General features: G+C 36.3%; 1 protein-coding gene across 7 annotated transcripts in view; it reads left to right on the top strand.

Moving 5' to 3' along the window:
* The window catches only part of cax1 (cation/H+ exchanger protein 1), a 90,900-nt gene that overhangs the window by 24,009 nt on the left and 39,177 nt on the right, over positions 1-27,714 (top strand). For all 7 annotated transcript variants that reach the window (XR_005634647.1, XR_005634646.1, XM_039761001.1 and 4 more), the window contains exons 3-7: positions 10,112-10,242; positions 12,091-12,199; positions 16,640-16,756; positions 22,377-22,438; positions 23,974-24,120. Coding sequence is in view for 5 of the 7 variants with exons in the window: in XM_039761001.1 (XP_039616935.1) it covers positions 10,112-10,242; positions 12,091-12,199; positions 16,640-16,756; positions 22,377-22,438; positions 23,974-24,120 (566 nt within the window). In the remaining 2 variants the exon portion in view is untranslated. The remainder of the gene's footprint in view (positions 1-10,111; positions 10,243-12,090; positions 12,200-16,639; positions 16,757-22,376; positions 22,439-23,973; positions 24,121-27,714) is intronic.

The raw sequence follows: 27,714 nt of genomic DNA, 5'->3' as shown, positions 1-27,714 counted from the left end.
TTCCACTCAAGAAGTTACAGAATTTTTGACTCTGAATATTTATACATCAAGGCCCATTGGTTTTTCCTAACTTTATATTTACATTAGTTTGAACCAATATCATTTAACTGGATGTGTTGCTGTTGCTCTTAAAATCCCCACTTTAATGGAGTTTCTTCATTTTGGTATTGCAATAAGCAGCATCACTAGTTACTTCAGATATATTTATAGTATTTAAATTTTCTTATCATGATCAGCTCTTGTAGCAAAGAGAGGTGAATGCACAATCAAGTTAAAAATCGCCCTGCTGTCAAAATCTAAAATCCCCTAACCCTGCCCTGTAAGAGAGCTATTTTTTACAGTGTACAGATGAAAATTAAAATATTACTTAAAATACCATCAGTGCAGAACAATAAGTGGACATACAATAAGTGGCTTTATTGAACTGAGTGTAAAAGTCCAAATTGGGCTAAACATCAACAACATTTATTTATATACCACATTTTCATACAAATAATGTAGCTCCAAATTCTTTACATGATAAAGAAAGAGAAAACAAAGTAAGAATTAAAATCAGATAACACTAGTTAACATAGAATAAAAGTAAGGTCCGATGGCCAGGGAGGACAGAAAAAACAAAAAAAAACTCCAGACGGCTGGAGAAAAAATAAAATCTTCAGGGGTTCCAGGCCATGCAACCACCCAGCCCCCTCTAAGCATTCTACCTAACATAAATGATCAGTCCTCATTGTTTTCAGGGTTCTCATGGAAGGACTTGATGATGATGGTCATGTGGACTTCTGGCCTTTAATCTATCAATGTAGGGACATCATGGTGCTTTGATTAGGTGGTGGTGGCACAGATCACTGCCACAGAAAACCAGAAAAAGAACAGAAGAGAGAGTAGGGGTTAGTACAGATTTTGGAGCCTCCATGAATAGTAATGATAATTAATTGAATATGCAGAGCATCAGGATTAAATTAAAATGAAATTATGAGAAAGCCATTTTAAAGAAATGTGTTTATAGCATTTTTTTAAAAATGCTCCACCATATCAGCCTGGCGAATTCCTATTGGTAGGCTATTCCAGATTTTAGGTGCATAACGGCAGAATGCCGCCTCACCACTTCTTTTAAGTTTAGCTCTTGGAATTCTAAGCGGACACTCATTTGAAGATCTGAGGCAACGATTTGGAATATAAGATGTCACACACTCCGATATATAAGATGAAGTGAGATTATTTAAGGCTTTGTAAACCATAAGCAGTATTTTAAAATCAATTCTGAATGACACAAGTAACCAGTGTAGTGACATGAAAACTGGAGTAATGTGCTCGGATTTTCTTTTCCTAGTTAGGATTCTAGCAGCTGCATTCTGTACTAGTTGCAGTCGGTTTATGTCTTTTTTGGGTAGTCCTAAGAGGAGTGCATTACAGTAATCTAGTCAATTGAAAATAAAAGCGTGAACTAATATCTCTAACTAATATATACAAGAGGTCTAACTTTTGCGGTATTTCTTAAGTGAAAAAATGCTGTCTTAGTGATCTGATTAATATGCGATTTAAAATTCAGGTCACAGTCAACAGTTACCCCTAAATTCTTTACCTCCGTCTTGACTTTTAATCCTAATGCATCAAGTTTATTTCTAATAACCTCATTATATCCATTATTGCCAATCACTAAAATTTCATTTTTTTCTTTATTTAGCTTGAGAAAATTGTTACATATCCACTCAGAAACACAAGTAAGACACTGGGTCAGTGAACCAAGAGAGTCAGGGTCATCAGGTGCTGTTGATAAATATAGTTGTGTGTCGTCAACATAGCTGTGGTTGCTCAGGTTATGCCTTGAGATAATCTGACCTAATAGAAGCATGTAGATCGAAAAGAGCAGTGGACCCAGGATAGATCCTTAAGGAACAATGTATAGAATATCATGTGTCTTCTAAGTATAATTCCAAAAACTAACAAAGAATTTTCTACTTGTTAAGTCAGACTCAAACCAATTTAAGATATTAGCAGAGAAGCCCACCCACTGACTAAGGTGAGTATTGTGATCAATAGTATCAAATGTGGCAGTCCGATTTAGCAGGATGAGAACAGGTAAACGGCCTCTGTCTGCATTTACCCACAAGTCATTTACTACTTTAACAAGTGCAGTGTCTGTAATGTGATTTGTTCTAAAACTTGACCAGAACTTATTTTTCTTGAGCAGGGGTTTAACAACAGCAGTCCTAAGACAGTCTGGGAAGACCCCGATATCTAATGATGAATTTACTATGTCAGAAACACTATCAATTTTGGTATTGGGTCAAAGGGCACAGGTGGAGGCTCTCAGTTGAAAAATTATACTATATAAATTCTATAAATCTATCCTGGTGAAAGAATTTAATTTGCTTTAAAATGGAATACCAGGGTTTAATAGGATCAGTATTGGGGGGAATGTACTATATTATTTCTAATATCATTAATTTTGTGATTTAAAAAAATATAACAGAAGCCTTACAAGTTTCACTGGAAGTTTTTTGGAGGGCATTCCATCGAGTGACCTGGGTTTAGCAAACGATCAATAGTAGAGAATAAAACTCTTGGATTAACAGCATTGTTATTTATAATTTTAGAGAAGTAACATAGTCTCTCAAGACAGTCTATTTTGTTGTATTCTGTTATTTTAGCCTTCAATATTTCACAGTGGACAATCAATTTAGTTTTTCTCCATTTACGCTCTGCTCTCGGCATGTTTTCTTTAAATCAGACGCTCTTTGGGTCTTCCATGGTGTAACAGTGCTGGAGGATTTTATCTTTTCAGGAGCGACTATGTCAGTGGCAGCTCTCGCTTTAACATTAAAATTTACCACCTTATTATTTACATTATTATCATTATTGTAGTTAGCACTACAAACAGCTGGTTGCTTAAAATGTTTGTAAACTTTGAAGCTGCAGATGAATCAAAGAAGCATTTGTTAACAATACGCTTCTCATTCATTTTGTCTATTAGTATTTACAGATTAAATAGTAAGAGGAAATAGTCAGATAAACGATATCCATAGCTTGCATAACATCAACTTTTAATCCTTTAGTAATCATTAAATTCAACATGTGCCCCTCGTTGTGTGTTGGCTGACTAACGTGCTGGCTCAGATCAAAAGAGTTCAGGAGGTTCATAGGATCAGACTGATTATTGATATGAAAATTAAAGTCCCCAACAATTAGGAACCTAATATGTAAGGTCTCTGAAGAGTAGAACTGAATTGTCAGAGTGTTATGGCTGTTCGAAATGGTAATTAAGTTATTTGTATTAATGCTGCTTTGTGTGGATTTTTATTTAGTCTGTTTTAATAGTTTTAAGAGCATATCTCCACCTCTCCAGGGTCTCCTCAACCTCCCTCCTACTCTTATCTGACTCCTGTCTAATCTTATCCGTCAATCTGTCCATCACCATTGCAAATAAGAAAGGGCTCAGAGCCGATCCTTGATGAAATCCCATTTCTACCTTGAATGGATCTGTCACTCCTACAGCAGATCTCGCCACTGTCCCACTTCCCTCTTACATATCCTGTACAACTCTTGCATATTTTTTTTGTCAGTCCCTACTTCCTCATACAATACCACAACTTCACTCTAGGCATCCTAGGCACTCTGTCATATGCTTTCTCCAGGTCCGCAAAGACACAATGCAACTCCTTCTGGCTTTCTCTATATTTCTCCATCAACACCCTCAGAGCAAACATCACATCTATGGTGCACTTTCCAGGCATGAAACCATACTGCTGTTCACTAATCATCATCCCCTTTCTTAACCTAGCTTCCACTACTCTTTCCCATAACATCATGCTGTGGCTAATCAATGTTATCCCTCTGTAGTTACTACAGCTCTGCACATCCATTTTATTCTTAAAAATTGGTACCAGTACACTTCTTCTCCACTCCTCAGGCATTCTCTCACTTTCCAAGATTCAATTAAACAATCTGGTTAAAAACTCTACTGTGATCTCTTCTAAACACCTCTATGCTTCCACAGGTATGTCACCTGGGTCAAAGGCCTTTCCATTCTTCATCCTCTTCATAGCTGTCCTTACTTCCTCTTTGCTAATCTGTTATACATCCTGATTCACTATCTCCATATCATCCAGCCTTCTCTTTCTCTCTCATTCTTTTCATTCATCAGCCTCTCTCTCTATTTACTTAACACACTCTCCTCACTCTGTCCCTCTGTCTAGCCATTCAGTACAGATCCTTTTCTCCCTCCTTATTGGCAAGCCTCTCATATAGCACATCATACGCCTTTTCTTTAGCCTTCGCCATATCTCTCTTCACCTTACACCTTATCTCCTTTTACTCCTATGTACCTTCTACATCTGTTTGATTATCCCACTTCTTCTTGGCCAACCCCTTACTCTGTATACTCTCCTGTACTTCCCCATTCTACCACCAGGTTTCCTTTTCCTTTTTCCTCTACCCAGATGTCACACCAAGCATCCTTCTTGCTGTCACCCTTACTACTTCTGCTGTAGTTGCCCAGCTGTCTGGTAACTCTGCACTGCCACCCAGTGCCTGACTTACCTCCCTGAACTCAACTTTGCAGTATTCCTTTTTCAACTTCCACCATTTGATCCTTGGCTCTGCCCTCACTCTCCTCGTCTTCTTGATCTCCAACGTTATCCTGTTATCCACCATCCTATGCTGCCTAACTATGCTTTCCCCTGCAGTCTACAATCTCCTGTAGACTAACCCTCCTGCATAGGATACAATCTACCTTTGTGCATCTTCCTCCACTCTTGCATGTCACCCCATGTTTCTCCCTCTATTCACCACAACCATGCCCGTCCTTTGCGCAAAATCCACTAGCATCTGACCTTTGTCTCCTTGACAACATACCTACCACTCACCTCCTCATCTCCTCTCTTCCCTTCACCAGCACGTCCATTGAAATCTGCTCCAATCACCAGTCTATCTTCCTTGGGTAAACTTTCCTCCACTTCATCCGACTATCTCCAGAAATCTTCTTTCTCATCCATTGCACGACCAACTTGCAGGGCATATGCACTAACAACATTCATGATTACACCTTAAATTTCCAGCTTCATAATCATCAGTCTATCTGACACTCTTTTTAACTTCCAAAACAGTCATGACTCCTGCCCAATTTCTCCTCCCATCCACACCATGATAGAACAATTTGAACCCACCTCTGATCCACCTGGCCTTACTTACCTTCCATTTAGTCAATTCCATGTACAATATATCAACGTTCCTTCTCTCCGTCACATCAGCTAACTCTTTTTCCTTACCAGTCATACTGCCAACATTCAAAGTTCCTTGCCTCACTTCTACTCTCTCTACCTTCTTCTCTCCTCCTCCCTGTGGTCACGCCTTCCCCTTCTTCTTCTCATTCTTTGGCCAACAGTAGCCCAATTTCCGCCAGTACCCTGTTGGCTAACAGTACTGGTGGTGCCCATTGTTAACCCAGGCCTCAAATGATCAGTTGTGGAAATCTGTATTGTTGTTAGCATATTGATATAGCAAAATTTTACATTGGATGCCCTTCCTGACGTAACCCTCACCACTTATCTGGGCTTGGGACTGGCACAAAGAAACACACTTGTTTGTGCATCCCCTGTGGCTGGGTTAGTAAATAATATAGACAATTACTCTGCTTAAAAGATTTAACACTGGAAAGACATGTGCCAAATTAGTAATAATTGAAGGTTCTGGTGAAAAGTACCCAACCACACATTTGAGCAATCACTGCAATTGTTTCCTAGGTCTACAGATTCACTGGCCACCCTTGTACCATAGAACCTCAAGCCTTACCTATCTTGATTTAACCAGACAATTTCTGCTAGTGTACCTTCTCTTTAGGACAGTAGTATCCTTTACTTCACTGTGCTGTAGGACCTCTAGTGAGTTCTAGCATTCTTTAAAATAGAATTTGGTTTTGGAACATCTCCAGAGCACACCCACCCCTATGTGGTCCCTATCTGTGTACGCTACCAATTGGTTGTAATCTATTATGAGTTTGTGCTTTCCCTTTGAGAATAGTCCTTAATGGACTATCCTCTAGTCTAATGCAACCATGGTGTAGGAGTAAAGTAGCGGTTGCATTTTGTTCCTTTATTGTATATTACAGGCTTGCAGAAATAAAAGCTGACTTATACTTGGTGTTAATCCTCGGTAAACTGGTTTGTAATGCTCTTTGCGAAATACATGTAAAATTCCATTACAAAAAACTGCTAGGGACCTAAAAAATATTTTGTTGCAATGAAAATTTCGTTGTAATGAGATTCTGTATTTGTCACTATAGTGCATTCTTTAACTTGCGTCCAGGCGTTTGCAATCATTTCAATAGCTTCTTTTGCGTTAATTTTAATGTTATCCTGTCTACAAATTATGCTGAATTTTTCTCAGCATTTTCTTGCAATAGTACACTTTCAGGGTGCGAATGATGCCCAAACCCAATGGCTGAATCACTTCTGGGCAATTGGGTGGGAGGAATTCAACGCAAATATTATCTGAATGTGGAAGGATGTTGTGGGCAGCACAGTTATCAATCAGAAGTCGAATCATCCTTTTCTTCTTCTCCATATTGTGAGGTTTCTGAACTCTTTTGGGACCCGAAGCGAATCCTAAAAGACTGTGGGCACTCTATAATTCCCTGTCTTACACCCCAAAACATGAGACTGAGTCTCAGTACTTTAGATAAACCAGCTTTATTCAGCTTGAAACAGGAACAGCAGAATTATTTATTGTAGTGTGATCTGCCACTCTCCTATAAACAGACACAGCAGTCAGACAGGGTTGTGACCAGGTTAGTGGCCAAGTAATCCTGTTCCCTGCATTTACATTGTTCCTTGGATCACCCATTGAGATCTTTTCTGTTTGCTTCAGTGGCGAGCCGCAGCAGAGCTGTGAGCCTGCTGTTGCCCAGGCAAAATATAAATAGTCTTCCACAGACGCGGCGATTGCACTTTGGGATGCTCTTTGGCGTGTTGTGCAGTTGGGGGAGGTCCCAAGAGCACTTAGAAACCTCACATTTTCTTAAATGAGTGCCACATTAATAGGAATGTTTCTTGAACTAGCATCACTGAACCATATAAAGACTGCTTTTTCTGCGTCTTCAAATGCAGCAGTTTGCATACATTTGCAACCCGAGATTTTCTTCTTTTTTTGCTCGGTCTTTCAAGAAAGTTGACAGTGTCGATGGTAAAATTCTGAATTCACTGGCAACATTTTTTTTCTTTTTGCCGCAATCGAGAGCTGCAAAAATGTTAGTTTTTTTTTTTCTTCTTATATGAACTGTTATTTTTTCATGTCTTCTGTTTCTATAGGAGGGTGACAATGAGTTAAATTCCAGTGGATGTTTTTCAAATGTTGACAAGCAATAAGCAAAAGATATCAGTGAAAACCACCGAAAACAAAAATAGCAAAGCAAAAAAAAAACTACGAGGAAAGTCCGAAGAGAGAATTTTTTTTTTTTTACAATGTTTGTTTGGGGATCGTTGTGCACAACTGAGCTGCGACCATAGAACTAACTGCTCTGTGGATGATTCATTCAGGCATTTCAAGGTCTTTTGGGCAGTTTGTTGTAATGAAAGTATCTGCTGATTGTACTTTTATAGTAACAGATAGACTTGTGTCATATGGGGAAACTGTCGAGACCATAAAAATACTTTGTTGTAATGAAAATTTCGTTTTAAAAATATTCGTTGTAACAGAATTTTACCTGTACTTCAATCCTGAAATTATTGCTATAGTGTTTTGATGCATTCCAAAAGCTGTACTTGAATTTTTAGAATGAATTACAGTATCCCTTCTTGAGGCTGTTTGAGATACTGGGATACTCTTCCTAGAAAACTTATTTAAACTGTCAGGTAACTGTGGTCTAACATCAGGAGTGGGAGTTCACCTTTTCCTGGTTAATAGGAAAATTTCTTGCCATTCTAGAAAAGATATTTTTGCTTGCCTCATTATATGTCCACTATTGTTAGAAAAGCTTTCAATGTAGTAAAAAAGGTGCAAGATAAAATTAGTCCCATACAGACCTCAGATTGAATCGGTTTTGTCAAAGGCATGTCTGTAACGAAGTACAAGTTAGTTAATTGTAACTATCCCAACGTTACTGACATCTTTCTAAAATATTATGTAATCAGTAAAATTAATGTTTAGAGAGAAAGTGAAGCTTCAGTTTGCATTTGGTGGATGGAACCATGGATAGGAAGGTAATCCCACACAGCTGAATAAATTTTCTCCAGGCTTTACAAAAATGAAAAGTGTTTTACTTTAATTAGTTCAGGTGTTTGAGGAAGAGGTTGCAGATGCAGCTGTTGTGGTTTTTGATAGAAGATTTAGAATCTGTTCATTCATTAACACTAGAATCCCTGAAGCATACAAAAAAGCTCATATTTCCGGCCCACCTTAAATTCCTTTGCACCTCTCCATCAGCATCTTTTGTTTTGTAAATGTGGTGATCAGCACAAGCAGCATGCTGTACCATTCCCCCTGCCCCCTTGACAGAGCTCAACCCGGGCAAAAAGTTCTCCCAGCTCAAGGCTCCTTATCTGCTTGTGAGGTGCCTGGAGTTGTATAGGGTAAATAATACAGTATATCGTTATTTGGAAAAAACATGGATTTCATGTGTATTCGGTGACTACAAAATCAGAGTAAGTGTAGGATGAAAGGAAATGCGTGGCAGGAAATGCTGAACATATAAATAAAGCAGAAAGTTTTTCCATGTTATACTAATTATGATGTAAAGTGTATAATTTGTGAATGCTTTAGTCCAAATATCAAAGAAACATGTGCACTTTTATTCAAGAATATAACCAAAAAAAATCATTCAGTTTACATGTTACTGTCAATGAGTTACAAACCTAAGCTCAAATGTCATTCGACAGAATATTGATATGTATTCTTGGTTGGCGCAGAGTTAAGAACTGTTGCCTTATAACCAAAAGGTTGGCGATTCGAGTCCCTGCGCTCTGCATTTTGAGTAGCAAGCGGCTATTTTTATTATTACTATAATATAATAAAAACATATATTTGAATTGAGTCTGTAACACACAGTATAAATTTTGGCTACCTGTAAAAGTTAGCATTTTTTTTTTTTATTTTTTTATTATTCAGTTTTATTTTCTCAGTGACGTTCACGTGGTACAACGAACTTGTCTGAGTTGATGATGTTTACCTCCATTATTTTTACAAGAGCAGTGATAACCACAGTTGGTACTGTGGTTGATGTCTGCTCAGAACTATTTGTTGTACCGACAATCAAAGATACAATGTCCCATGACTGCTATCAGACTGGACAAAAGCAGAACCGTAACAACAGACAGCTTCGCAGAGCTTTTGCTGAATAATAGACTCCTGCACCACAACGCAACTCTGCTTGGCACCATAAGTAAAATGGGACTTCACTTGCAGCTAAAGTCACTTTAGTGCGTGACCAAATTCGCCACGCTAGTGTTGTGAAAAGAATGGAGATAAACAGCATCAACTCTGAAAGGGAGAGGTAAGTTTGTTGTACCACTTGAATGTCACTGAGAGAATAAAACTGAATAATATAAAAAAGCGCTAACTTTTACTAGAAGCCAAAATTTACACTGGGTTTTGCAGACTTAAATCAAAGGCTTTTTCTTTTTGGGCACATACACCATCAGCATAGCAAGTTTAGATCCCAGTTCAGTGAATATTTGTGTGGTGTGTGCACATTATCTTCGTATCAGTGTGAGTTTTTTCCAGTTACGATAAATTTGCTTTTTGTATAGGAGTAATGGAGTACGTATTCCCTATAATGAACTGGCATGCTGTCTAAAGTTTGGTCCTGTTTTGCCCTTAATGTTGACAGAATTTCACCTCCACTTATTTCTTATTTAATTATATATAGTAATATATTGCATATAATTTCTTTGACAGGTAAGTGGCTAAACAATGACAGAATAGTCTTACTGTCTATAACTTAGTTATGATTCATTAAGCATTATGCATTTTGTAAAGTAAAGCAAATTGTATGCTTTTAATTTGTATTACATAGTCTTCATTGTTTATTAGGAATATTTTCACTATTATTGAGACAGTCTTTAATTGGGGAAAAATGCATGTTACCTAATTTTGTTTATTTCCTTATTTCTTGTTTAAGCTGCAATATCTACCCCAAATCAATGTCACCATTGTTCTGGAGATGCACAGCTTTGTGAAGGATGTGCTATTAAGACCACCATCACTGCAGAAAATGAAGTGGAAGCAAACAAACTAGCAAATAATTATAAGGTAAATGCTTGAAACTGCAGTATACATTCTGATGACCTTTTCAAACAGGGCAGTAAAATAACTAATAAGTTTAACGCATGTTTTTTTTTTTAACAGGGTAACAGGGCAACTATAAAGTCTTCTACACTTTATATAAAGATGTGTAACACTCATTTATGCATTCAAGCACTGAATCCTACTCTGTGTGTGTGTGTGTGTGCATACATATAAATGTGTATATATAAAGTAGTTGCAAAATATACCTAACTGTAAAGTGTTGGAACCTTATCAAAAACATTAGTATCTGATTGACTGCATCACAGTTTTCTTTATTGTCAGAGGTGCACAGAGTCAAAAGAAAAGGGGACATGACTGTTTCTTGTGCTGCTCCAGTGTTTCTCACATCTGTATGAGAAACACAGCCCTTGAGTCTCACAAACTGCGGTCTGCCTGACATATCGTTCATCATCCACCTGTATATCTGTGAGCTTACCCCTTAACAAAGATGGCTGGAAAATATTCAAGGCGCTGGAGTAATAAAAAAACATCCTCACAGTGCTGCTAGTTTTGTCCAGTTGAAAATAAGCCTTGTGAAGCAGGTGGATAATTGTATCCCCCACTCCAGTCTTTGTCTGATAGGCAAATTGCAGTTTGTCTAGTTGGTATACCACAACAGGACTCCTATAGGCCAGGACCAGCCTCTCAAAAGTCTTCATGACATGAAACATAATGCTAATGATCTATAGTCGTTAGATGAACAGGTGCTTGCTCTCAATGCAATATATTTCCTACAGCAACAGCACTTTTTGTAGTCTTGGGGACAGACTGAACAGATAACAGAGGATACCACAAAGTTGGCCAGGACAGGCCTTAAGATAACGAAGACTGACTCCATCTCACCCACAGGCTATTCCCATGTATAGCTTCTTTAGTTGTCTCCTTACTTGGTCTTCAGTTATGGACAGTTCATACTGATGATCAGAGGTGGATTTGACCCTGGCCATTCCAGTTGACATGGTAGGAGTTGTTGATGCAGTAAACATTGTGTGGGGAGACTGGTTACTGAAAGAATGTGTTTTTAACTGCAAAATTGACATTGTAGTCTCAGTCTATTATACAATATTCACACTTTTTTTTAAACAATATGGATTATTAAATATGCATTACATTAGAACTCTTCAGATGTAAAGAGTTTTGTGTCCTCTGTGAGTTTCAATCACTATTGTGGTCACTTCATACAGTATGATCAATGTCTTCAAAACTGAAGTATTACATGGTATGATGCAGAGGTTTTCTTTATTCTGCCAGAAATAAGAATTCAAATTGTTAACAAATTGTCTGTTGTCACGATTCATTATTCATTAAGACCCATATAAGGAGACTGTTAATAACAGGAGCTGTTATTAATATTAGCCATTTTATACACAAATGGAAAGTAGCTCTTTATTTATTTATTTTTATTCATATGCCACATTTACTCAAGGCAACTTACAAGAACAGGATACGTGATAGTTGTTTATGTATGTTCTTCTGCTGAAGGCTAGAGCACATAAAGGTTCTATTCTCTAACTGTTTTTAAATTACCTTTTTGTAGTTTAATTTCCTATACCATAGACCATTGCTTTCTAAGAAAGTAGAAAGTTATTTTCCACTAGCTGTACATTTATGCTGCCTGTTATGCAATTTTTTTTTTCCTTCATAAACTGATTTCATGGTATGTTATGTTGAATCAAAGCTGAAATCATCTTTACAATTCTTCTTTAGCTGTATTTGTCATATTAACAGTTGAATTTACAAGAATACTTTGTGTGTGTGTGAATGTTATGTCTACATATATAGCTCTGTTTTCATTTATTTATTTTTTTTAAGTTTGGATTTAAGAAATGGAAAAGCCATGTTACAGCAAGACCATGGGAAGACCGATCTGATATCGTCAAAGAGTTACATTCTGATCTGAAGACACTGAAATTTCCAGATGGTGAGCCCACTTCAGGATTCCTAAAAATGACATTGATTCTTTGATTAGCAGTTCATTAGACATTACTCAAGTAAAGTACTCGGGTATCCAAAATATATATTTTCTTTTTGCCTTGTACTATGTGGAAAATGAATCAAAGAACATGAAAATTTGGGCATGTCTAGGACAAGGGTATACAAATATGGTTCTAGAGGTTACCTAAGGCTCCAAATTTTCATTCCAACAGATTTGTTACTTTGAATTTTTTATACTTAGTTTCGACTTCTAATTTAATTAGAATTAATCTTACTCCAGCTTTCTTTCTAAAGGGTGACAAAGGATTATGGGAACTTTTGAAATGCGTAGTGGCAGCCATGTACAGTTGGCAGCACTGCGGATCAGGGGACCTTGAGCTGTAAACAATCTCGTCATTTAGTAATTTAGTAATCAGTTGCAAGGCAGTCAATGGCAGCTTTGCGAGAATTGTTCGGTAACCGTGTCATCTCAAGATTCAGTGACATTCCCTGGCCCTCAAGATCACCGGATTTGTCCGTTTTTGATTTTTTCTTGTGGGGCTACCTTAAGAGTCGGGTCTACACGACTCGGCCAAGGACACTGAATGAACTGAAACAAAGAATTCAAGACGAAATTCGTGGTATCCCAGCTGAGATATTGCAGCGATCAATGGGGAACCTCAACAGCAGATTGGAAGAATGCATACGTACAGGAGGACGCCATCTACAGGATGTCATTTTCAGACATTGATAATTTGGATTACTGTCTCTTAAAAGGCAAGTTGTAGTGGTTCAATAAATGTTTTTGTTGGATTTGTTCTGTTTCACCCTGTATAATTCAAAAAATAATAGTGCATCTTTTACTTCTTTATTTTTTTAATTCAGAAAGTTGCTTATTGCTGCTACAACTTATACTGCACATGGTTCTATGCAGTTTAATATCAGAGTAGTTGTTTTGTTTTTTAAAATTAATACTGTCCTGAAAAAGAAATATGGTAATTTATTTGTTAGGTAGAAGTGCACACTTTAGAGGCAAACCTTTCTTGTCAAAATCTCATTATACTCGTATATTGCTATAACAGTAAGACAGCTGGAATTTTGGTAGGCTCACTCCTTTTAGAACTTTGGAGCAACAATTTTTCTCAATCAGAATTTGGAAATATTTTTTTTTAATCTGTTAATAATAAATAAGAATTAATTATATTTGCTTAAAGACATTGAAGGCAGCCTTGGGGAAATTATTAAATGAAACTGCTTTTAATATTTGCATCAGTGACTTATATATTGAAACTGAGGTAACTACAGGAGTGGACTGTGTGAGAATTTGTGTGCTATTAAATGAAATGTCTGACAGCAAAGTTTGACATTCATTCCCTAAGGCTAGATTTGCATCTGTATGTGCGCAGAAATGCACTAGCACATGTGTGATTTACATGTTAAACGGACACTTTAAAAACAAAAAAACAACCAAAAACATGTGACCTGTTATTATGGTGTTTTCTACTATGATGTCCACTTGGCAATTGCTATAAAGATGTGTTGGAGAGAGAAATGATATTGGGTACATACATTAGCACAAACTATGAATGTAAATTTCACCACTAATGGTCAGATTAATTTTCCACTGTTGATTTATGACAGTTCACTACCTTGGCAGCTTATTCAAGGAATGAACTCGGGGAGAGAGCTGTAGTCTCAGAATTTGACACAGGAGCATGTGCCTACCTGATCTGCACAACTGATGCATACTATTTTCACACAGGTGTACGCTATGTTATTGTTTATGGCACTGACTGATTTGTAACGTGGATGTGTGCTATCTTATTCTAGGATTGTATTGATGCTGAATTTGTCTTGATTAACAAATAAATATTTAGAATTTTACCTTGTAAAATGAAAACTTTTGAACTTTTCAACTCATTGAAATAACATGTTTCAATGAGTGAATTTTTTTCCAAGTTTAAGAAAAAAAAGGGGAAGTGAACTGTCGCTTGTGGCCATAAACTTTATAATCAAACTTCTTCTCGCTAGACCAATATTTTGCAGTGCAGATCGGGCAACAACATCAGGTTGCAACAGGTTTTGCAATGTTGTGTGCTCTAGATGTTTCCAGGAAAGGCAAGGAACAGTCTTCCTGTGCTGTGTATTGTTATTCTGGTGAATAAAAAAAAAATACTAAAATGCTCTTAGTTGCATTTTTGTAAGTCTACATTGATACAAAAGGTTTCCTTCGCAAATAGACACACAGAAGATATACAGTGTGTTGCATTTTTCCTTCACAGTGATATGAATAGGGATCATATTGGGACCACAGATTTTACTGGTGTCCCACTGATTCCTTGCATTACGGAAATAACAGAGGTAGAGGCAGAAATGTGAAAGTAACCTAAATTTTGTCCTGTTAAACTCCATCTAAAGCCCCTGTCACACTATATAGTCTTTCCAGTGAAATCACTTGTATCCAAAAAAAAAAAAAAGTTTTTTCTTGTCAGAAATTTTAGTTATTCTTTATAGATTTAAAGGTACAGAAACCAAATCTGGCAGCATAATTGTTCTATCACAAACAACACTGTTTTGGAGGAAACCATACTATATTTATACATTTTTATTTAGACTTGAAAAAATAATAAATTACACTTGCAAATGTTTTAAAAGAAATTATTACTTACCAAAAGTAGTCACATATTTTTTATTCATTTTATAATTCACTGTAGGTGTTTCACAATGAAATTACCTACACGGACTTACTGTGTTTTCCACTGTAATATATTTACATTTGAGAAATGCCCTAGTGGAACCTCTCCTCATATTCATCAGAGACTGCCGCTATGTTCTTGAGGGAAAGAAATCCAAATAAGAGTGTGTGAAATCGATTTTGAATGTTGCACCCAAGAGCTTGGTAAAAAGAGACAAGCTCTTCAACCAGGTTATTGTACTCTGTCACATTTCTATACCCAAGAAAATTGTGTGTCACGCTTTATTTTTCTTTCTTCCAGTAAAGGTAGGTCTTATATTATTTTATTGTTTACTTACCTGTTGCCAGGTGGATCAACCAGACCTTACATATTTCTATAAAAAACATTTAATGAACAACTTTCCCTCTTCTGGACAATACAATTCTGATGGAATAAGAATAGAAAAAAATCATATTTATAAGTAAAAAAGTGTGTAGCAAATACTTGATTTTAGGTTGTTTTTGCGTCAGCTAATATTAGGAATGAGAAAGATTGCCATTTTTCAGCTTAAAATATAGTTAAAATAATATTCTGAGCATGAAAAATATGCCATAAAACAACCATAACGAATTAAAAAAAAAAAAAAAATCAACAATTGTTTTCAAAGCTGAGTTTTTCACTCAGTTCAATATTTTGCAGAAACAGTTTTGTGGTAGGAGAAATTTCAGAAATGAATTCTGAATACCTATACTATTTATTTTGCCTGTGGGGGATTTTGATGTAGACCAATTGTAGCTTTCAATTATATAATCTAATGAGTCATGGACAGTCACAACGTGTGCCAGTGTCAGCCACTAATATATTGTGACATCCCTAGCACCTCAGTCATAGTGGTCTGTGACTACCCATGACAAAATCATTCATTTTTCAAAGAATAAAAATTTATCACATGTCATAGGAATGGACTGTAGTAAGTGCAAAAGTTAGAAGTATGATGCATACACTACTCGCAAACAAGCGCTCAATCAAATCTACAAAAAAAAAAAAAGAGGAAGACCTATGGTGTCATCAAAAGATTATGTAAAATAGGTGTTTTTGACAAATTGAGGAGAGCCAGTGCAAATGTTTATTTATTTATGTGTCATTCAATGTCAGAGAGGAGAACAAAGAAATATGGTTAATGTTGACTGGATAGCAAGATGTGCCAACCTTAGCAAATGTTTATGGCATTCAGTGAGAAATTTGAAATTGGTAGATGAAGTTGTGTAATCAGTCATCCTCTGTTAAGGACAGTTGTGTAATCTGACGTTCTCAAAGCAATGACATCCAGCAGCTGCAGTCATTAAGTGTGACATGTTCAGTAACTCAAAGCTATGTAGTATGAGAATTCTTCTCACAGATCACAAAGTCTGTGCAAAATAAATTAAAATGTGGAAAGTGAGCCATTGTTAAATAATTGTAACAGCTGCTGTATGCCATATCTGATATGATTACAAACACTCCCTAAAATCATACATCATCAGTCTATGAGAAATAGTTTATATTGCTTAAGATTCATATCTAGACTGGTTTAAAATAAAGTTGTTTTTTTTTAATCTTCTATAAACAGTTATTTACAAAATAGAACTTTATTTAATATGTGGATTGGCATAGATTAGTTAACTTCACAATTAGTTCTAAGATTAAGTAATACTGTGAATACTGTACTTATAGCAATACTAAATGCATGACTATAGCATTTAACTTTTTGGTTTTTTTTTTGTTCTCTACAGGCTCTGTGTTCAGCTTTGGCAATATCATTTACATTATTTTATTTGGCTGGTGGTTATGTTTAGCATACCTGCTTGTTGCCTTTTTAATGTTCTTGACTATTCTTGGAATACCTTATGGTAAGTGAGTTCTCATTTTGGGTTATACTATACTAGCTGTGCTACATATCTAAGACTAGTTGAAATCTAAGTAATATTTGTAGACCTTAGTATTAACAATAGCAGTGCGTCATCTATTGGATTGCATATTGCAATAGTTATTACAACAGATGGCGAATCAGAAACATTTGTAGTAATAAAAAGCATTACTGCAAATGTTTGTAATGTGCCTTTTGTTGGAATGACAAATGCAATGCATATGTCTCTGTTATATACCATTTGGTATCAGATCCATAAAAGCAGTGTTAACATTTGTTTGTGTGGCACCATCTGTTGAAATAACAGAGACACAGCGACCTCATGGACACATAAACACACAGACACTTATTCTTTTATTAAGGAGGCTATGCTATATGTAAAGTATCATGTTGATTGCTGTAATTTACACCCTCTTTTAACTTTAAAAAATGGTTACAGTATGCAGTGTTCCTTATTTAATATTCTGTAGTAGTTTTCTATATGGAATTGCAATGCTTTTTCCATCCCTCAGGTTGATCAGAAAGATATACAAGTGAAATATCAAAGAAGGAAGTTTTACCACCAATAAAGCACTCCAAGTCTACAAATAACTTCTTTTTCAGTGACTTTGTAATATGACATAAACCAAACTTCAAGTTAAGTTGATAAAATATTAAAAGGTTTTAAATAAATTTGAAAAATGTTAGATAAACCTAGTAAACAATGCACTGTATGTATTTAATCCTGTATCTGTCATTGTTCTAATCCTAATGCAGGCAATAGTTTTATATTTACATCATTTTATTAATATTAAAAAGGAAAGTTTAGAGGGAGATGTTACAGTCATCGGGAACTTTACCCAAATATTTAACTTGGCTACCTTTACAAACTAAGGTGCACAAGGTCAGGAGTTTTTGATATAATCCGTGACTGTTTTTTTAAGACAACATGTTAAAGCACCAACAAGGGGAGGTCTGTCTAGATTAGTATTCTGTAATAATCAGAATATAATTGATGGGGTAAAGGTAATTGAACCATTAGGATCTAGTGACCATAATTTAATAGATTTCAGTGTTTTTGCAGAGTGCATATTCTAAAACAAAAATAACTGCATATATTTTAGTAGGGCAAACTTCATCCTCAAGAAGATAAATTGAGATAAGCTTTTAAGTGTGGAGACAGTCAAAGAGATGCAGGTACATATAATACAGGATAAGTTCATCACAAACTTTAGAAGGAATAAGAAATTAAAGAAAACTGAGGAAATAAAAGGAATAAAAACAGTGTAAGGCATTTAAGACCACTGAACTGTAGTGCTAACTGCAAAACATATGCAAACTTGAGAGCAGTGATGAAAAAGGTTATTAGGAAGGCTAAAAGACAGTTGGAGAGAAATACTGCAGAAAAGACCAAAGATGGCCCAAAGAGATTATTTCAATATGTTAGTTGTTAAAGAATGGTGAAGGAAGAGATGAAGAGTATTAGGAATGGTAAAGGTGAGCTAGAATATACAGACAGTGAAACAGCAAATGCTTTGAACTTGCGCTATTGAAATGTATACATGTGAAGAAATCAGTAAATTCCCAAAAGAAAATTAAAGAGGGAGAGGTACTGCATAAATTAAATAGGCTGAAATCTAACAAATGACCAGGACCAGATTACATTAATCCTTGAGTGCTTAAGAAAGTTAGCAAGTACATATATAAACCTTTTACGAATACTGGAGAAATTCCTAAAGACTGGAGTCTAGCGAATATTATCCTGTTGTATGTAAGTAACTCTAAGTTAGGAAGTTTAATGTGCATCACAGGTAAACTAATGGAAGCAATTATTAAGAAAAAGATCAAGCAGCATATGTCTAGAACTGGAGTGTTAGCAAATGCTCAACATATGTCCAGACGTGGCAGATCATGTTTTTTACAAATCTGCTGAAGGAAGCAACAAAGGATTACAATTGGAGAAATGCATATAATATTATTTATTGAGATTTTCAAAAGGCATTTGGATAAGATGCCACATGACAGGTCAGTGATCAAAGTAACTGGATGTAGGAGTCATAGTGGGCTCATCACTGTCTACATCCAGACAATTTACAGAACCAATCTAAAAAGCTAATTGGATGTTAAGTTATATATCAAAATGTGTGGAGTATACATCAGAGTAGGTTATGTTTAAGGTATATAACATGCTAGTGACCCCTCACCTGTAGTGCTATGTTCAGTTCATTTGTTCAGTTGTTGTCTCCTTATTACAAAAATGACACCAGAGAAAGTCCAGACTAACAGCCTATGCTGATTCTGGGACAAAGACGTATGAGCTATGAGGAGAGATTGTTAGCTTAAACTATTGAAGTATTTAAAGTTATGAAAGGAATTAGAGCAGTATTCTGAAACAAGAACATGGGTAAAATGGGTTGGAAACTTCTTAAGGGCAGATTTCACACAAAAAAACAGAAATGTGGAATAAATTACTAAGTTGTGTGGTGAAGATTAGCCTGTTCTCATCAAAACTTTTCTAATGTTCTTAAATATGTACAAGAGCATCTGGAAAAGTCGTTCTTCAGGACCCTAAATCTAATTAAAGTTTATTTTTGTGTGGATAAAAAGGGCAAAATATGGCATTGACAAACACAAAGTGAGTCCTTTATTCACTCTAGTTACATATATTTTTGCAAACATCTTGAATAAGTGTTCGTTAAGACTCTTTAATATTGCGGCTAAAGCACATGGTCTAAGTGCGTGTGTATCCTGTTATCACATCAAATGTTACAAATATGGCATTTAATAGCCATTAGTTTTGGTAATTTGTGATACATTCCCATCCACTCTTCTCCTTTCATTTGATTCTGAGCTACCAGGGAAAAGATTGGAACCACTCCCAGTAACTGTGAAAGTTGGTTAAGTTGATTGAATTTTAAACATTTAGTGAAGTTTGCATTGGCCAAACTACATATGATTAACAAAGACATATGAAAAACAAAGTTGCTTTAAACATAAATTGTACCTCACTCGTGCCCAAACTGAGATGCTAATACAGTTTAAAAAAAAACAAAAAAAAAACCCTGTAATCTTAGTCTATAGTTGAGTAGCTCCTTCTTTCTATTTATAAATTAAATAATTTTGATTGATAGTAATTTAGACATTCTCTATTTTGTTCTATAGAAGCTCTCACCCTGTTAAAATGTCAACATAAAACCAACATCTCATGTAGGCATTAAGAGACTCTACTGATTGCAGTAGTAAAAAAGCAAGAAGATGGGGAGCATGCTCCTCACAGGACACATTTACAATGAAGCACTATAGATAGATAGTACTTTATTATACTAGGTCAGTCTGTTAATACATATATGAAAGTAATCATATATGGCAAGCAGAATATTGATTCTGAATTGTGGATTGATATTTTTGTGTTTCATAATATATTGAATTTTTAGACATTATTAAAAACTTGTTGTGATTCAGGTCAGTTTGGGAAGCATGTACAGGTACAGCTCATTGCTACACTACCTCACGACAAAACAGCACGGGATCCCTGTTGGCAACCCCCCAGGCAGACACACAGTCAAATTCCACCCTCCAGAAATGACCATTTGTCTGCTGCAGCCAGGCATTATATAGCTGTCCCTTTGGTCCAACAATGAGATTTCTGTGAGCTGGATCACCCCTGAGGAATCGCAGCATATGGCCATAGTGCTGTAACTGATGCTTCTTCACAGTGCAAAATGTTCCTCATTTGGGACTCCATGAGCAACCACTCATTCCACACAAAGTCAAACCAGCAGTACCCAAGGATTTTACGAAGAGACACAGTATCGAAGGAGTCCAGTCTTCGTCTCAGGTCACTGGATAGCGTCCATGTCTACAGGACTCTAAAGGCTTAGACTTTCGTCCTTTTGCAGAGATGTCGAGAGTGCCACACACCCCATTCCAGTGACCTCATGATACCCCCATGCTCTCCCAGTCCGTCTGCTAACTTCACGGGAAGATTCCCCAGAGATATGAATGTCACTGCCAAGACAGGTAAACCTCTTGACAAGGTTGACATTCCCTCTGCAGACAGGCACACTGGTGATGGCTATGTCCAACAGATCATTAAAGATCTGGATCTTCGTTTTTATTTAGGAGACTCGCAAGCCCAGACACTCTGACTTTTTTGCTCAGTCTCTCAAGAACACCGATCAAAGCCTCCATTCACTCCACAAAGATCACAGCATCGTCAGCAAAGTCAAGATCATTGAATCTTTTTACATCAACAAGTCCTGTTTTCCTGTCAGTTGGGACGACGCCTTACTACTTGCCTATGCATCGGGCAGTGTCTCCGCACCACACCATTTCTGATCCCCAAAAGGCCTGACCTCATTAGCTCTCCAGTGGTTTTGATTCTTTCGAGGATAAGGCTCGCAAGGCCTTTTTCCCCCATCCCCTTCATAATGCAACAGCTTTTCTGTGGCTGGCTGCAGTAGAGCTAATCCCACAGAGAGCAGAAAGTAGTCCTGTATTTTGTTTTGGAGCTGTGTGAATTTTGTTATGGTGGTTGGAGTGCCAATCCTGCCACAATCCCCCATGTTTTCCCTGTAAGTTGGAGGACCACTTGCAGGGCCAGATTCAGTTTAATGTCATATCCAGGACAGATATTATTGATCATTATATTTATTTCTCTCTCGTTAAGTATTAGAGCAGTTTTGCAAGAACAGGTCATTGAGCCCAGTGAGCTCTACAATCAAATTGCTTGCATTAGAATATTTTTTTAGTGCCTCTGTACTGTGAATGTTATATGAAGATGGTTAACTATAAGATAGAAAAATTGTTTACATATTCTCTTCAGTTGGTGCTCTGTTTGGTTAAGAGAGATGTTCACAGTTAACACAGAGAGAGTTTATCAGGAAAAGTTCATTTATAAACCAAAGCCCTTTACATAAGGCCACAGTTATTGAAACTTAACCATAGCACGAAGACTCCGGGAAGAAGTTAGAATTTTATGTTCAAACCTTAAGCATTAGAGGAAACATATAATTGCATGACAGAAAGTCTTTAGAAAGCGAAACTCCTGTAGGTACTATTACTGCCTGTTCATTGTCCACCTGCTTGAGTGTGCGATTTATATTAATTCTCTTTGGATAATTATGGCACTTCTTTACACTGCCAGATGTCTCTTGATAGTTACTATAGTTGAATTGCATTACATTTATGATTTTTAAAGGAAATGGAAAAAGAAGATTTAATTTTTATCTAACCTGTAATCCCTATATATCTGAATTGTTTTTGAAATATCTAGATTCATTTCCACACAAATGTTACAACTTTGTATAGACATCAGGGATTGTGATATGCCAATATTAAGCACACAGAATACAGCATCCTTACATCTGTGATAATTGGAAATTTCTGTACTTCATTTGTTTTTAATCTATGAACAGAAATCCATGCACAAATACTTAGCTGAGATCCTTAATGAATTATTTAATGAATGGCTTACAGTAAGCTGTTATAGATTGAAAGGGTTCAGATGAAAACATAATAATGCATAAACTGGATGAATTTTTTGTTTGAATTTTAAGTAAATTCCAGTCATGTTCTTTCTTGCAATGTATTAGATTGTCCCTTTTTTTCCTCCTGTATTATAGGAAAGCTGTGCTGGAGTTTAGCCGGTTATTTTCTGTGGCCATTTGGAAAGTGTATTCAAAAGGTAATTGTATAGTTTACAATAATATATATGTTTAAAATCTATTTGTGGTTTACTACCACCACATACCCAAAAGTCTTAAAAGCTATACCTCTGTTTTAACATTCTGATTTGATAATTTATGCCACTGAAATTTAAATTTAGGCATGGTAAAATGAAAAAACAAATTAGTAAACTTTTAGAATAATGAATCAGAAATGTTTCAGAGAATTCTGAACATAAGTTAAATTACAGCAGCTCAAAATGTACATGTTTAATTTTCATTGTGTTTTTTTAATTATGCTGCACACTGAAAGGCTCCATTAGTTATTTCATGTTTTATGCTTATTTAGTTGCTTTATGTGTAAATGTTTTTCAGTTGGGGTTTCATATATGCAGCATGCATTCCATTGTTTGTTATTAGGGTTCCTTTCTCTTTTTTCCCCCCATTTTTGTTCACAGTGTGCTGGAAGGCAACAACACCACAAACAATAGGGGAGGCTTGAGATTTGCTTACAGATTATGCTGTTTCAGTTCAAGTCATTAAGACACATTTCAGCTTGTTAAAAGATTAATTAAGTTCCTGAGTGAGCTACAGTTAAAATATTGATCATTTTAAGGCTATTCCACAATCGACTTGGAGCAGAAAAAGAGTTAAAACCATAAGAATGCAAATGTTTTTTGGCAAAAATCCTTTCATAATTTAATTTTATTAAATGGAATTGTGTTTTCAAAGTGTGATATCATTACTTAGGGTATCTTCAAGATACAAAATAATAGACTATAAAAATATAAAAGTATAAAGCAAACTACTGAAGAGTAAGAAGACTTTGAAAATTATGATCCCTCCTGAAGGGTACACAGCTGGTAATATCAAAATGTTTTTAGTAGTAGTAAATCTATTGTAAACACTTCTGTAAGCAAAGCCATAAAACAGATTTGGGTAAGATGCTGAAAAGTTATGGAACAGCACCTGTAAACATCATTTGCAGCGTGCTGGATTACTTCTCACTGTTGTAATCCAGCCACATAACTGTCCTAAAAACTGATATAATCCTTTTTAAACTGAAAGCGTAACTTCATGTTCTTAGTAAAAATAAACTAGTTTACACATACAAAAATATAATTAGCCATTTGGAAACTTTTTCCCCCCCTAAGAGTTTCATACATTATATTTTCCTTCTTTATCATTTGTGAAAAAAAAGAAAAACAACTTCAAGATCAAATAAAAAATGTTTATCAGGTATTTTAAATAACTGACTATTGTTACCAGTGAGGAGTCAGATAAATCATGCAACAAATAGATAATAAATATCACATTTTAGCTTTTATTAAACTAAATCAGTTGATACTTAAAAAAAAAAATATTAAACCTTTGTTGCAATATTGATTAGAGTTTACGAATTTATTTTAGCAAATAACTGTTGACAGAAGTGCTACTAGCATGGCATAAACTTGTTTAATCTTGTATAATGAAAAATAAAAAGTATAGCTTTTTTGCTTTTGTTACTTTTGCTCTTTTTTTCTTTAAATTGTGTTTGGGTCTCTAACAATTTCAGACTGTCAGATCAGGCAGGAATGTGCGTTTCCATTTTGCAAAGTGTGAAGCCATAACAGAAGTTGATGAAGCAAGAGAGACCACTCCCTTGGTTGGAACCAAACAACCAGACATCCAGGATGGTGGTACTTCACAAAACAGATACTGGGTAGGTCTACATAATTTTGTCTTCTGCACTGTTTAATGTGATGTTGGATGGGGTGATGATAAGCTAAGCAACAACCATTGCAAGACCATCCTGTCCCTACAGGTCTGCTAACAGGGAATTCATCCACCATGTCACTTCACAGGGTGTATGTCCTTAAATAGTAATTGGGTCATATTTTGACACTTGAATCCAGATCTGTATTCAAGGGCTTCATTTCAACTTTATACTGTATAGTTTTGGCAACTCACTCAGTACTATAGTTGCTCAATCTCATGAACCCTTCTAGACCCTTTTGTGAACAAAACCCCAAGAATCATAATGCTCTACTTAGGCCGGGTTTATGCTTCATGCAACGCGACGCATGCTGTAGCGGACGCTCCTGCTACGCAAGTGTTTTACTGTTTATACTTGCGCTTGTACTTTACATAAATCTGGAGGAATCCAGCAGGTAGCAGTGCGAGATATCATGACGGTGAGAACAGGTTCGGCTTCGCTGTGTTGTGAATTGCATGAAACATCCATTAAATTCCGGTGACACCTTACTGCGGTATCTCTGAAAAGGACGTTTAATGATTAAATCTGTCAATCCAGGGATGTGTTCATTCCAGCAAGCACTGGGCACGAGGCAGAAACAATCCCTGGATGGGACCTCGGCTCATTGCAAGGTGAATACAAGCACTCACGTACACTGGTGTTGTTTCAGAGGCAACAAATCCCCAGATCTGCATATCTTTTGAAGGAAACCGGAGCACAGTGTGGAAACGTGGCAGGAAAACCTGTAAACTCCAAGCAGCTCCAAGCTGCGAGACAGCAGTGCTACTGCTTCGTCACCATGTCACCCCCATGTGTGTAATTATTAACAGTATTTATTTTTTAAATGAAATTAACGATTTATCTGTAAAATGTAACATACATACTTTAATGCATTTCATCATGAAAGTGATATCAAATATAAATCTAAAGATTTTAAATTTGCAGAGAGTTGGAATATCATACATTTAATGTGTTCTGTGTGGTGATCTATTGCTGCTTGCCGCTGCTGTCAGGTCCAAGAAGCTTGTAGCGATTAAAAACAAGGATGACGTTTACGATGGTCTGCTTTAATAATAAAGTGAACTACGAGGTTAAAGTGGACATTTCGAGATTAAAATCAAAATTTCCACTTTAATCACAAAATACACGTTTTTACCATGTCCTTAATTTTTTTTTTTCTCTGTGGCTCAAATGCTGTACATTATGTTGCTGTTGTGAAGTTGCAAAAAAAAAGACAGCACAAAAGATGGTATGTGAGACTTTTAAAATGTATCATGTCATTACGATCGGGAATATGCAACGCTTGAATATAAAAGCACCACGAATGCATTTATATGTAGGCATTTTGCTTCACCACTTCGAACCATTCATCAAACATCGAAGCACGCACTTCGATCCCGTAGGATCCGCATAGAGGCTTTCTGTCACATGTAGATGGTAACCAGAGACTCTGACGTCACATTCCGACTTTTATCACATTGTGCCCCCGACTTTTTGCTGGTACTACAACTCGCACACACGTCGCATTAATTTCTGAGGACCTGCTCAGAGGACACCTCAAATGAACGAGTGGCAGCCATGAGGGGGGCGTTTATGCGTTCTGAGCGTGAAGTATAAATGAGCCCTTAGGCTGATGCCTCCCACTTCACCTAAAGCTTTCATTCTGCACTTTTAAATGTAGAGAATTAGATTGAGGTGCTGAATCTTACCTGGTTGTGTCACACTTGGCTACAGGTGAATGAATCAAAAGGGGCAATTCATCTCTCAACTTCTCAAACTAAATACATGATACTATGTCAGTAAATTTCGCAAACAATAGTAAACACCACATACAACCAGAAGGATCATGCTGAGAGGGGTAGGCTGTTGCATATCCAAACAATTTAGAGATGACTTTGGGTTTTTCAACCACTGAAAAAACTACAGTCCACTCTCTCAGCACTTACTGTTATATGTCCTACTGTAGTTAATAATATGTGTTCTTCACATATGTACAAGATGTTTACATGGTATTATCTAAAAGCAGTCTCAAGGACTTGTTCCAGGTGTTGTTTCTGCTTTGTGCATCCTGGTTTGTGTGTGTATGTGTTTTTTTTTTTTTGGTTTGCTATACTGGTGAGTGTTTTTCCTAAATAATTCGGCCTTAGAGATAAGAGAACCAATGTCAATAAATATATATACCAAGAAATTGATAAATGTTTTAATGCAATGCTAATTTTTCTTCAAAAGTGTACATCATAAGGTATTCATCTATGTATCATTTTTTGTCTTCATTAGGAGAATACAACAATGATTCTGTCATGCCAGTACAACCAATTATAACATGAATACATCAAAAAATAGATTACAGTAATCCCTCCTCGATCGTGGGGGTTGCGTTCCAGAACCACCCGTGATAGATGAAAATCCGCGAAGTAGAAAGCATATGTTTGTATGGTTATTTTTATATATTTTAAGCCCTTATAAACTCTCCCACACTGTTAACATTATTAGAGCCCTTTAGACATGAAATAACACCCTTTAGTCAAAAGTTTAAACTGTGCTCCATGACAAGACAGAGATGACAGTTCTTTCTCATAATTAAAAGAATGCAAATATATCTTCTCTTCAAACGAGTGCGTGCGTCAGGAGCAGAGAATTTCAGAGAGAGAGAGAGAGCGCTAAGAAAAGCAAACAATCAAAAAATCAATACGTGCTTTTGTGCTTTTAAGTATGCCGAAGCACCGCGATAAAGCAGCATTTTTTAGAGGAGCGTCCGTATCCTCTAGGCAAACAGCCTCTGTGCAAATAGCCCCTCTGCTCACACCCCCTCCGTCAGGCAGAGAGAGTGAGAGAGACAGAGAAAAGCAAACAATCAAGCACCGCGTGGGAAGCATATCGTATATCATTTTCGTTTTAGTTAATACATAATACATGCAAACAAACTGAGGAAGCATGTACCATAAATTAAAAGACCCATTGTCCGCAGAAATCCGCGAACCAGCGAAAAATCCGTGATATATATTTAGATATGCTTACATTTAAAATCCGCGATGGAGTGAAGCCGCGAAAGTCGAAGCGCGATATAGAGAGGGATCACTGTATATACATTTGTTCTGCTAAGAACAGTATTGGTAGAGTTGCTCCAGTGCTCTCTGTGTGAAATATTATTAAAAGGGATTTTTTTTTCCATTAAAAAAAAAAACAAAAAAGTCCCAGCTTGCAGCCTGGGGGAACACCTCCAAGTGTAATTTTTCTAATGGCTAACTTTACATGAAATGTTCAGTTTCTTGGCATTCTTTTGCAACCTTATTTTTGCAAAAAGCACAAAAAAAACACACACAATAGACGTGTACATTTCTTAAGAAAGCTATATTTTTTGGCCATATTTGAAACGAGATCTCAACTTTAGGAATGCTAGTATCTTGCAATCCAAGTGAACAGAATAACAGGGTTTCAGCAGTGCTAATGCACTTACAAAGATTTCTTTAACTATCAATCATCATTTATACATGACTAATTAAGATTAAGCTAAGAGAGTCATTTGAAGCTGTAATAATCATTCATGATTAGTGAATACTA

This window comes from Polypterus senegalus, chromosome 8, assembly GCF_016835505.1.
Source record: "Polypterus senegalus isolate Bchr_013 chromosome 8, ASM1683550v1, whole genome shotgun sequence".
NCBI lineage: Eukaryota > Metazoa > Chordata > Cladistia > Polypteriformes > Polypteridae > Polypterus > Polypterus senegalus.
This window is presented reverse-complemented; position numbering and strand designations above follow the sequence as displayed.